A 13,873-nucleotide genomic window follows, 5' to 3' on the forward strand; every position below is an offset into this window, starting at 1 on the left:
GCCTGCCTGGGCAGTCTTTTGTCACCTGCTTCACCCCGGGGGCGACCTCCCGCTTGACCACAGATGAGGGGGTAGCCTCAGTGCGAGCAGTAACTGGGCTGGCCACCGGTGAGGACCGATCGGAGGACTCTGACGGGCTGGACGTCCGTTGGATCCCTACGGCCGGCCCACAACAGTGGTGCCCATCCACTGCAGCCTCAAGCTGTGTAACAGAAGCCATCACAGCCTGAAGCTGAGAGCGAAGTGTCACCAACTCGGATTGCATCCATACACAACAATCGCAGTCCCTTTCCATACTAAAGACCGTGGAAAACTAAACTATGCGGATAAACGGACTATTGGCAGGTGGTGGGCAACTCTACTGTAGACCCTGACGAAAACGCACGAACTGTAATACGCAGATATTCAAAAACCTAATTACCGAAGCATTCCGGTGAAACTAAATAATTTTTCTCTGATTAGGAACTTGTAATATGTCACAAAATCGGTTTCCTTTCCGACACAAATTAAAACGCGAGAACTGTGGCTATTAGATGTTAAATTTACACTCCGAAACTCAAGAAACTAAACTATTACAGCATGATATAATAAAATTCGCTCCTGGTTAGTAACTCGTAAATGACACAAAAGTGGTTACTTCCCTGTTTCTGCGTCTGTCTCGGTCGGCTACTACTGAGTGATTATGGCCACACGACGGAAATTAGGATATTAACTAGGCACTGTGCAAGCTGGTGGTAGCTCCATCTCGATGTGGCTGTGTTTACATGGTACGGAATGGGTCCTCTGGCCCAAAGGAACCCATCATTGACTGGAAATGTTTGTGTTCGGCTACTTGGAGACCAATTTCACCCATACGTGGAGTTCATATTTCCTAACACCTATGTAATGTCAACGGGCCACTATAGTTCACCATTAGTTCTAAGAATACTCTGGGCAATTTGAGTGAATGATTTGACCACCCGGATCGCCAGACAAGAATCTAATTGAAAATTTATGTAACATAAGCTTGAGGTCAGTTCGTAAGCAAATTCCTGCACTTTCGCAGTTGTACACCACTGCTCTAAGGGCAGCGTGGCTCCATATTTCTGCAGGGGACTTGCAAGGACTTGTTGAGTCGATGTCACATCGGGTTTCTGCCCTGCGCTGGGCAAAAGGCCGTCTGACACAATATTAGGAGGTACCCCATGACTTTTGCGCAACGGCCATGCCGCAGTGGATACACCGGTTCCCGTGAGATCACCGAAGTTAAGCGCTGTCGGGCGTTGTCGGCACTTGGATGGGCCACCATCCAGGCCGCCATGCGCTGTTGCCATTTTTCGGGGTGCATTCAGCCTCGTGATGCCAATTGAGGAGCTACTCGACCGAATAGTAGCGGCTTCGGGCAAGAATACCATCATAACGACCGGGAGAGCGGTGTGCTGACCCCACGCCCATCCTATCCTCATCCCCAACTGAGGATGACACGGCGGTCGGATGGTCCCGGTAGGCCACTCGGGGCCTGAAGAAGGAGTACCCCATGACTTTCGTCACCTCAGCGTGTCTGTCCTGTTGGGCGGTAGTAGCCAGAGTTGCTGAGGCCCAGTATGGCTCCCTTGAAATCATAGTTTCCCTCTTCCATTGACGGTAATGGAATCCAGACCATACTGAGCACCAATATTGTGGAACGAAAAACCAAAACATTCCTGCCTTTGCCGAGTTTCCAACTGCTGCCAGAAGACATTTTTCGCTCTTACATTTGCCATAACACACAACTATCTCCCACTGAAATGCTCGTGAGTGAATGTTGATAGCTGCATGATTCATAGCACAAATGTCAAATGTGAAGTAGAATAAAATAATAAAAAAAATAAAATTTTGTTGCAAGCAGTTGTTGCAAGCAGTTGCCCGTTTCATACCAAGTTAATCTTCTATATTGTAGAACCTACAGAAATTCATAGACGGAGCCGAACACGGCGTCATCTACGTCAGTCTCGGATCCAACGTCCGCAGCAACGCACTGCCCCAGGAGAAGTTCCAGGCTTTTCTGGAGGCGTTCAGACAGCTGCCGCAACGCGTCCTCTGGAAGTGGGAGAACGACACACTGCCTTCGCAGCCGGAGAACGTGATGGTCAGCAAGTGGATGCCACAACAATCCGTGCTGGGTGAGATTTCATCCTGCTAGCTACATCAAAATTTAAATATGGAAGAGGGTTAGAGTTTTACATTCCTTTGGCGAAAAGGCCATTACAGATGGAATACAAGATTGGACGGAATAAGGATGGGAAGTTAATGGATTGTGTCCTTCTGTAGGGAGTCATTCCGGTTTTCACGTGAATTGTGTTTGGAAAATCAGCGAACACCTGTACCTGGATGTCCGAACGGGATTTGAAAGCCACGTCTCTTGAATGCCAATCCACTGGTTGAGGACCGCTCTAGTTCACACGGCCTTCTTCCTTTTCTAGCGAAAGTATTGTTAAAGAATCAGCTGTCGATCTGTCTAGCTGAATTCTTGTCGAAGAAACCATCCCGAAACTAGTCTTGAAAAATTTAGGTAACGCTTTCATTACACAGCCCTCCTATTCGGTTCTAGGATAGACTTGATTTTGCTGACTCATCTATACTGAATTGTTAACTTTCATTTGTATCACAGCCGCAGATAAACGATTGTTAAAGCTGTACGAGTTTATCTCATAGATAATAGAAGACAGATTAAACTCTTCTTGAACGGAAATATCTTTTATGATACGTACCTCTATTTTATAAAAATAAAGAAGAACTCATTTTTAAATGTCAGTGGAAATCGTACTTGTTCTACTGTATTAAGATCTTGATAAAACTTGTAACATTTATTTACCAATGTTTTCAATACGTCAGGGGAGCACAAAGATAATCCCTTCCGATAGCACAAAGGTGATTTCCCTCCTTTTCGAAGGAGTGAAAATGTTCCACCGAGCGTAACACTGTAGTGCAGAAAACTAATATGTGCCTACAGAATCAGAGTTACGCGAGATATGGATTACGATGGAATAGTTTTTGGAAGGACTATGATGGCAAGCCGTTGTTATACAATGCGAAAGATACTGCACTACGAGGGCGCTTCAAAACCTTCTCCTACAATAATGTGCTTACATCCTTTTCACATCTAACTGAAGGTAATTCAACGAAAACGCAGGTCTGTATCTAAATGTATGATTGTGTTGGAAATTTAGTCGGTTCTAAAACAGTTTAAAATGTATCATTTATCCTCGTATAGTAGTTGAAGTTCTTTGTAAGCATGTGGAGTTCCACACCATGTCACAGTGCAGCATGGCGTTCTTTGCCCACAGCTCATCCAAACGTTCGCCTCTTCATAACGCAAGGAGGTCTCCAGAGCATGAACGAGGCGACGTACCACGCTGTTCCACTTGTGGTCATACCTTTCTTCGCCGACCAGCCGTTCAACGCCGCCAAGATTTCGCAGGCGGAGATTGGAGTCAGGCTGGACTATCCTGACCTCACCAAGGACAACCTGCTGGCCGCCGTACGAACCGTTTTGGAGGAATCAAAGTAAGTTACTCAAGGCTCCGAGGCAATATACTGCCACATATGTTATTTCAACGATGTGACACACGGTTCATCACATCTAAACTTGTGAATAATAATGCTTAACCTCACCGACCCCGAGGTAAAAAAAAAAGATCGCAGCAATTTTTCTTTTCATATTTTGGAGCACACTAATAAACGAACATGCCATAGATGCAAATGAAATTTTTTTATGATTTTGTAAGGTATAAATGGAGGTCCACTTAGTGGTCCTCAAGTTTGTCATTATGAAAACGTACTAGTCTTCGTTTTGTATTTGCTTTTCTGCTTCTTCGATGAAAATATTTTATCCAGCAATACCTGTTTTTCATTTGAAATAGTAATCTGTGCATGCTAATACACACAGAAAATAGGATTCTTAATTTGATATTTTTGAAGTGTAGGAATTCAAATGCAGATCTTCGTTAAGGCTCTCAAATATCTACATAAACGCAAGACAGTAATAATCACACAATAATTTCTGGCAAGTAATAACTTGTTACTGCCAGTAAATAAACCTTTACGGTATGTGGTAACCCTAAAAATAATATTTTTTGCAGTACATAAATACATTCCACATCCATCCAATGTCTCTCATATCTTGTAATTGCAGCCACGTTTCCTGCATTTCGAGGAATTCCTTCAGTCAACAAATTTTGGCATTTGTCCAACTTTGTGAGACCTAATATTTGAAATTGGTTGCAGCACAGCTCTTTTAGCCTTTTTCTTCACATTTTCTGCATCAGCTACTACTTGACTCATGGAGGAATTCACTGAACAAGGAAGTCCTGTTCTCCTAGCTACTGGAACCACATTTTAACGTTCTTATTGTTTATCGATCTGTTTCATCCATCCCGGCAGGACAATCTTCAGTCAAAATGAGAATTCGTCATCTTACCAGTGATGTCACTAATAAGAGCTTCTAACTGTTCATCAGTCAATACTTCATGCAGTGCTGTAGAGGTCAGAGAAAACAGTTATTTCAGGATCACCTTACAGAAAGCTGAGCTCCACACACGAGGTCCTCTAGAAAATGTTTTATTTCATAGTAACGAACAAAATTTGTGCAAATCTAAACTAATTCTCAACACCTAGAGAAGGAGCGAACGTAGGTAAGACATACAGATTGTCATTCTAAAATTCATGCATAATAATTAGTTACCTGCCGTTTTTCCTCGTAAAAGTAACCATTTTGTGCGTACGACCACAATATATTGGTGTTGTGTTGCTGCCTTCAACAGTGGTGTATGGAACGCTCTCACACTTGTAAACTAGGCTGTTAGCATTGTACGGATGCACATCAAGATCGACGCGTTGGGGGGGCATCAGCAGCCGACCGAACATCTACCAGGGATTAAACCAGGGCACTTATGGCACCTGATGTTTCGCCAAGAACAACGGGGGAATCTGCTTTCAGCAGTACTAAGATTTCGTGTACGTGTGGTCAAGCGATACCACCAAACAGTTGAAAGCGTCGTCTGCAGAGTGGAATGGCACTCTTGTTGTCTTCAGTGATACGAGTAGATACGGTAGTTTTTGTGTGGAGTGATGGACGTGAGCGGGCTATTCCGGAGGTCACTCGCTCGCGACACACAGATCCCACCCAAGGCTTTATGGTGTGTGTGTATTTGGGGGTAGGGGGGGGGGGGGCATCAGTTTCAACTCGTGGTCACATATGTTACACTACTGGCCATTAAAATTGCTACACCACCAAGAAGAAATGCAGATGATAAACGGATATTCATTGGACAAATATATTATACTAGAACTGACATGCGATTAAATTTTCGCGCAATTAGGGTGCATAGATCCTGAGGAACCAGTACCTAGTACAACCACCTATAGCCGTAATAACGGCCTTGATACGCCTGGGCATTGAGTCAAACAGACCTTGGATGGCGTGTACAGGCACAGCTGCCCATGCAGCTTCAGCACGATACCACACTTCATGAAGAGGAGTGACTGGCGTATTGTGACGAGCCAGTTGCTCGGCCACCATTGACCAGACGTTTTCAGTTGGTGAGAGATCTGGAGAATGTGCTGGCCACGGCAGCTGTCGACCATTTTCTGCATCCAGAAAGGCCCGTACAGGACCTGCAACATGCGGTCGTGCATTATCCTGCTGAAATGTAGGGTTTCGCAGGGATCGAATGAATGGTAGAGCCACGGGTCGTAACACATCCGAAATGTAACGTCCACTGTTCAAAGTGCCGTCAATGTGAACAAGAGGTGACCGAGAGGTGTAACCAATGGCACCCCAAACCATCACGCCAGGTGATACGCCACTATGGCGATGACGAATACACGCTTCCAATGTGCATCCACCGTGATGTCGCCAAACACGAATGTGATCATCACGATGCTGCAAACAGAACCTGGATTCATCCGAAAAACTGACGTTTTGCCATTCGTGCACCCTGGTTCGTCGTTGAGTAAACCATGGCAGGTGCTCCTGTCTGTGACGCAGCGTCAAGGGTAACCGCAGCCATGGTCTCCGAGCTGATAGTCCATGCTGCTGCAAACGTCGTCGAACTGTTGGTGCACATGGTTGTTGTCTTGCAAACGTCTCCATCTCTTGACTCAGGGATCGGGAGGTGGCTGCACGATACGTTACAGCCATGCGGATAAGATGCCTGTCACCTCGACTGCTTGTGAGACGAGGCCATTGGGATCCAGCACGGCGTTCCGTATTACGCTCCTGAACCCACCGATTCCACTAGTCATTGGATCTCTACCAACGCGAGCAGCAATGTCGCGATACGATAAACCACAATCGCGATAGGCTACAATCCGACCTTTATCAAAGCCGAAAACGTGATGGTACGCATTTCTCCTTCTTACACGAGGCATCGCAACAACGTTTCACCAGGCAACGCCCGTCAACTGCTGTTTGCGTATGAGAAATCGGTTGGAAATTTTCTTCATGTCAGCACGTTATAGGTGTCGCCACCAGCGCCAACCTTGTGTGAATGCTCTGAAAAGCTAATCATTTGCATTTCACAGCGTCTTCTTCCTGTCGGTTAAATTTCGCGTCTGTAGCACGTTATCTTCGTGTTGTAGCAATTTTAATGGCCAGTAGTATATTTATGCAGAATAAATTAACCAGTGCCCGGTACATTGGACAGGTGCCATTTGCGGTTAGACAATACAATAATCGCCTCTACCAACAGTTGCTGCTACGCGACGCGCCTCTCAACTCGTGCAACCACCCTCGTCAACAAGAACACCAGATCTCATGAACTGGACGCTCCGTAGCGGGAACCTACCTGCTCTGCAGTGTCCGAAAGAACCATCGCCGAAGTGCAGCAAACTGTTGAAGGTGTATGATACAGTGTATTATTGAATCGCATTCAACATCTTTTTGATTATTTGCCTGTCAGAATACACGTGTGCGCTGCTGCCAGCAGGCGATACATTGTGTATTGATGTGACTGTTGAGGCACCCGTTTCTGTGACGTGAGTTTCATTTGGGCCGGCCGTAGTGGCCGAGCGGTTCTAGGCGCTACAGTCTGGAACCGCACGACCGCTACGGTCGCAGGTTCGAATCCTGCCTCGGGCATGGATGTGTGTGATGTCCTTAGGTTAGTTAGGTTTAAGTAGTTCTAAGTTCTAGGGGACTGATGGCCTCAGAAGTTAAGTCCCATAGTGCTCAGAGCCATTTGAACCATTTTTTTGTTGCATTTGGGCTGAATTAGTTATGGTATACTCCTGCAATAATGACCTACCCGTCACAGTACTTTACGATATATTGGCCTTCTCCTTGAGGGTGCTGCAGTTCTTTTTTCAGGATAGTGTTTAAAAAGTACCCTAATCTGAGGAAGAAATTTCCGAGAATGTGCCCATGGAGCACAGCACTGTAGGTAAATGAATCATGGACTGTGATAAAACCATAAAAGAAGAGGAATAGCAGTGAAACTCAGGAGATGTAATACTCTATATGGCCCTGCGGTTCTAGGCGCTACAGTCTGGAACCGCGTGACCGCTACGGTCGCAGGTTCGATTCCTGCTCGGGCATGGATGTGTGTGATGTCCTTAGGTTAGTTAGGTTTAAGTAGTTCTACGTTCTAGGGGACTGATGACCACAGATGTTAAGTCCCATAGTGCTCAGAGCCATTTGAAACATTTTTTGATATTCTAGAAGAAATCTGAAAATTAAGTGATAATATAAACGAGGACACTCTCCGCAAGTTCCACGAAAAAAGGGGTATGTGGAAAACGCTGACAAGAAGATGGGTCAGGTCTCTAGGACAGGTTATCTTTCCCGGTACTGGAAGGAGTAAAAGCTGTAGAGACAGAAAGAGATCGAAACATATCCAACAAATAACTTAGGGCGTTGGGTGTAAGTGCTAGCCGGCCGCGGTGGCCGAGCGGTTCTAGGCGCTTCAGTCCGGAACCGCGTGACCGCTACCGTCGCAGGTTCGAATCCTGCCTCGGGCATGGATGTATGTGATGTCCTTAGGTTAGTTAGGTTTAAGTAGTTCTAGGTTCTAGGGGACTGATGACCACAGATGTTAAGTCCCATAGTCTGGAGCCGAGCGAACGCTACAGACACAGGTTCTAATATTCCCTCGGGCATGGATGTGTGTGATGTCCTTAGGTTTAAGCCGTCGTCACACGGACCGTGCTGTCGAACGTTAACGTTGAGCGTGCCAAGTTCAACGTGCTGCTGAACGCTCAGGAACGATGCGACTTGTGCACACGGTACGTGGGCCCGAACGTGGTATACGCGATCGCAACGCACTCCAGCGGCACTTGAAGGATGTTTCTACTTCGTAAATCACACTGTTTACTAAACGGGCGCGCGTAAAATTCCCACGTTAGCTCTGTTAAAACGCACATTTCCTTCATCGTCCACGAAAAGGAAAGTACCATGTCCAATCAGTAAGGACAGAGACATATAAAAGTTCCATTACAAACAGTGCGGTACAGATTTGGAATACTTCTCCGCATGAGATAAACATTATTCATCATTCCCACATTTTAGTAAAACCCCGAGGTCAGTGCTACTTAATCACTGTTCCTACCCAGTAGCGGAATCTTTGCAACATGTGAATTACAAAGCGTAAAAGAAAAAGGAGCAAAATATCTTTATACGAGTAGCGCAAGCTCTCCTGTAGATTAAGCCAATCTAACAAAGCCACCCCTCAAAAAAGGTTAACTTATATTAACATAATATCAAATATTATAGTATAAACGTATATTAAACTAATAATAAAGAGTCAGAACCTTATAAAAACGCGAATGTTAGGAACTTAAATTTAAGAGTGTCAGACGCGAACCTCTGCCCCAACTTAAAAATCAATACAAGACAATGACGCTAATAATTACGCTAAAACAACAACACACACATTACGAGTAATCAAAGTGTGTTACCCGTTGCAGTAAACCTTATCGTAGATATGTTACTAATTGAAATTTAATTATAACAAATTGTACCAAGAACAATCCGTTTTCCATGGCTCTTCCGTGTGTCACTGCCTTCAAATAGCCTACTCTCATAATACGCAAGTTACAATAATTCTTTTGCCACGAATATGATGTTTCTCGTTATTTTATTGGAACGAATCACACAGTTAACAACGGGATTGCCAGTGATTCTGAATTTGCTGGTGCTCAGAAACGGCACATATACATATAAGCTTGAAATGAATGCCAATATGGCGCCTCACAACTCTGTACTGAAGGGAGATGGGGTGCGTGTGACGTAGGTGGCGTTGTGCCATCTCATTGGTCAACGCTCAGACGCACGCTCAGAATATCTGAGATGCCAGGTACTGCTCTGCACGTTCGGAAAGACTCCCGAACGTACTATTCCACTCTATGACGTCAGAAACTCCTCTCTCCAAAGCTGTTTCACAGAGGAAGACTGCACTGCAGTTCCTTCTCTAAATCCTCGCACAAACGAAGAAATGGCTGACATCGAAGTAAGTGTCCAAGGAATAGAAAATCAACTGGAATCACTCAACAGAGGAAAGTCCACTGGATCTGACGGGATACCAATTCGATTCTACACAGAGTACGCGAAAGAACTTGCCCCCCTTCTAACACCCGTTTACCGCAAGTCTCTAGAGGGACGGAAGGTTCCAAATTATTGGAAAAGAGCACAGGTAGTCCCAGTCTTCAAGAAGGGTCGTCGAGCAGATGCGCAAAACTTTACACCTTTATGTCTGACGTCAATCTGTTGTAGAATATCAGAACATGTTTTTTCCTCTAGTATCATGTCGTTTTTGAAAACCCAGAATCTACTATGTAGGAATCAACATGGATTCCGGAAACAGCGATCGTGCGAGACCCAACTCGCTTTATTTGTTCATGAAACCCAGAAAATATTAGATACAGGCTCCCAGGTAGATGCTATTTTTCTTGACTTCCGGAAGGCGTTCGATACAGTTCCGCACTGTCGCCTGATAAACAAAATAAGAGCCTACGGAATATCAGACCAGCTGTGTGGCTGGATTGAAGAGTTTTTAGCAAACAGAACACAGCATGTTGTTATCAATGGAGAGATGTCTACAGACGTTGAAGTAACCTCTGGCGTGCCACAAGGGAGTGTTATGGGACCATTGCTTTTCACAATATATATAAATTACCTAGTAGATAGTGTCGGAAGTTCCATGCGGCTTTTCGCGGATGATGCTGTAGTATACAGAGAAGTTGCAGCATTAGAAAATTGTAGCGACATGCAGGAAGATCTGCAGCGGATAGGCACTTGGTGCAGGGAGTGGCAACTGACCCTTAACATAGACAAATGTAATGTATTGAGAATACATAGAAAGAAGGATCATTTATTGTATGATTATATGTTAGCGGAACAAACACTGGTAGCAGTTACTTCTGTAAAATACCTGGGAGTATGCGTGCGGAACGATTTGAAGTGGAATGATCATATAAAATTAATGGTTGGTAAGGCGGGTACCAGGTTGAGATTCATTGGGAGAGTGCTTAGAAAATGTAGTCCATCAACAAAGGAAGTGGCTTACAAAACACTCGTCGACCTATACTTGAGTATTGCCCTTCAGTGTGGGATCCGTACCAGATCGGGTTGACGGAGGAGGTAGAGAACATCCAAAGAAGAGCGGTGCGTTTCGTCACAGGGTTATTTGGTAACCGTGATAGCGTTACGGAGATGTTTAGCAAACTCAAGTGGCAGACTGTGCAAGAGAGGCGCTCTGCATCGCGGTGTAGCTTGCTCGTCAGGTTTCGAGAGGGTGCGTTTCTGGATGAGGTATCGAATATATCGCTTCCCCCTACTTATACCTCCCGAGGAGATCACGAATGTAAAATTAGAGAGAATAGAGCGCGCACGGAGGCTTTCAGACAGTCGTTCTTCCCGCGAACCATACGCGACTGGAACAGGAAAGGGAGGTAATGACAGTGGCACGTAAAGTGCCCTCCGCCACACACCGTTGGTTGGCTTGCGGAGTATAAATGTAGAATGTAGATGTAGAAACTCGGCACGCTCAGCGTTCGGATGCACGGTCCGTGTGCCAACGGCTTTAACTAGCTCTAAGGGACTGATGACCTCAGATGTTCAGTCCCATAGTGCTCAGAGCCATTTGAACCATTTGTAAGTGCTACTCGTCGATGAGCAGACTGGCGCAGAAGAGTAAGTCATGGCGGACCGCATCGAACCACTCTGAAAGTTCTCGGTCGAAAACCACTGCACTGGTCAATGATCGTATGTTCTTCTATTTTCCAACTACTGTTTTCGATTTTGACGTAGTTAGCAATTTAGGATCATGTTGTTTTTGTGCAGGTATTTTCTTTAAATCAGCCATTGTGTATTATCTCCACAGATACAAAAATAATATGAAGACGCTGTCGACTGTGTTCCGCGAGCACAAGGCGGACTCGCTGGAGCGGACGGTGTGGTGGCTCGAGTACGTGATCCGCCATAAGGGTGCCCCACACCTGCGCAGTGCAGCCCTCGACCTGCACTGGTGGCAGCTGCTGCTGCTCGACGTCGTCGCCTTCCTGCTGGTGGGCGTCGCTCTCACACTCTACGTCGTCTACTCCGTCACGCGGCGGATACTTTCCTTCTTCAAAGGCAGCAAACCGAACCAGAAACAGAAGAAACACTGATGTTCTCAAGACAACGTTTAAGTAGTCTCTGAAGCTTAGCCAACCTTACTAAATTTCTGACCATTTCAAGACGTTTGGGGAGTGAAATCGTTACATGCGTCATATGATAGGCATGTTATTGTTGTGGTCTTCAGTTCAGAGACTGGATTGATGCAGCTCTCTATGCTACTCTATCCTGTGCAAGCTGCTTCATCTCCCAGTACCTACTGCAACCTACATCATCTACATCTACATCTATACTCCGCGAGCCACCTTACGGTGTGTGGCGGAGGGTACTTATTGTACCACTATCTGATCCCCCCTTCCCTGTTCCATTCACGAATTGTGCGTGGGAACAACGACTGCTTGTAAGTCTCCGTATTTGCTCTAATTTTTCGGATCTTTTCGTTGTGATCATTACGCGAGATATATGTGGGCGGTAGTAATATGTTGCCCATCTCTTCCCGGAATGTGCTTTCTCGTAATTTCGATAATAAACCTCTCCGTATTGCGTAACGCCTTTCTTGAAGTGTCCGCCACTGGAGCTTGTTCAGCATCTCCGTAACGCTCTCGCGCTGACTAAATGTCCCCATGACGAATCGCGCTGCTTTTCGCTGGATCATGTCTATCTCTTCTATTAATCCAACCTGGTAAGGGTCCCATACTGATGAGCAATACTCAAGAATCGGACGAACAAGCGTTTTGTAAGCTACTTCTTTCGTCGATGAGTCACATTTTCTTAGAATTCTTCCTATGAATCTCAACCTGGCGCCTGCTTTTCCCACTATTTGTTTTATGTGATCATTCCACTTCAGATCGCTCCGGATAGTAACTCCTAAGTATTTTACGGTCGTTACCGCTTCCAATGATTTACCACCTATGGCATAATCGTACTGGAATGGATTTCTGCCCCTATGTATGCGCATTATATTACATTTATCTACGTTTAGGGAAAGCTGCCAGCTGTCGCACCATGCATTAATCCTCTGCAGGTCCTCCTGGAGTACGTACGAGTCTTCTGATGTTGCTACTTTCTTGTAGACAACCGTGTCATCTGCAAATAGCCTCACGGAGCTACCGATGTTGTCAACTAAGTCATTTATGTATATTGTAAACAATAGAGGTCCTATCACGCTTCCCTGCGGTACTCCCGAAATTACCTCTACATCTGCAGATTTTGAACCGTTAAGAATGACATGTTGTGTTCTTTCTTCTAGGAAATCCTGAATCCAATCACAAACCTGGTCCGATATTCCGTAAGCTCGTATTTTTTTCACTAAACGTAAGTGCGGAACCGTATCAAATGCCTTCCTGAAGTCCAGGAATACGGCATCAATCTGCTCGCCAGTGTCTACGGCACTGTGAATTTCTTGGACAAATAGGGCGAGCTGAGTTTCACATGATCTCTGTTTGCGGAATCCATGTTGGTTATGATGAAGGAGATTTGTATTATCTAAGAACGTCATAATACGAGAACACAAAACATGTTCCATTATTCTACAACAGATTGACGTAAGCGAAATAGGCCTATAATTATTCGCATCTGATTTATGACCCTTCTTGAAAATGGGAACGACCTGCGCTTTCTTCCAGTCGCTAGGTACTTTACGTTCTTCCAGCGATCTACGATAAATTGCTGATAGAAAGGGGGCAAGTTCTTTAGCATAATCACTGTAGAATCTTAAGGGTATCTCGTCTGGTCCGGATGCTTTTCCGCTACTAAGTGATAGCAGTTGTTTTTCAATTCCGATACGTTTATTTCAATATTTTCCATTTTGGCGTCCGTGCGACGGCTGAAGTCAGGGACCGTGTTACGATTTTCCGCAGTGAAACAGTTTCGGAACACTGAATTCAGTATTTCTGCCTTTCTTCGGTCGTCCTCTGTTTCGGTGCCATCGTGGTCAACGAGTGACTGAATAGGGGATTTAGATCCGCTTACCGATTTTACATATGACCAAAACTTTTTAGGGTTCTTGTTTAGATTGTTTGCCAATGTTTTATGTTCGAATCTGCTTAGCGTATTCATCTCTTGGTCTCCCTCTACGATTTTTACCCTCCACACTGCCCTCCAGTACTAAATTGGTGATTCCTTAATGCCTCAGAACATGCCCTACCAACCGATCCCTTCTTCTAGTCAAGTTGTGCCACAAACTTCTCTTCTCCCCAATTCTATTCAATACCTCCTCGTTAGTTATGTGATCTACCCATCTAATCTTCAGCATTCTTCTGTAGCACCACATTTCGAAAGCTTCTATTCTCTTCTTGTCTAAAC

General features: G+C 45.1%; 1 protein-coding gene across 1 annotated transcript in view; it reads left to right on the forward strand.

Annotated features, from left to right (window-relative positions):
- Positions 1-11,622, forward strand: part of LOC126456680 (UDP-glucosyltransferase 2-like) — a 217,885-nt gene extending 206,263 nt beyond the window's left edge. Inside the window, exon 8 of the mRNA XM_050092421.1 lies at positions 11,473-11,622. Within this exon, the coding sequence (XP_049948378.1) occupies positions 11,473-11,622 (150 nt within the window). The remainder of the gene's footprint in view (positions 1-11,472) is intronic.
- Positions 11,623-13,873: the final 2,251 nt, after the last annotated feature.

Source organism: Schistocerca serialis, chromosome 2, assembly GCF_023864345.2.
Source record: "Schistocerca serialis cubense isolate TAMUIC-IGC-003099 chromosome 2, iqSchSeri2.2, whole genome shotgun sequence".
NCBI lineage: Eukaryota > Metazoa > Arthropoda > Insecta > Orthoptera > Acrididae > Schistocerca > Schistocerca serialis.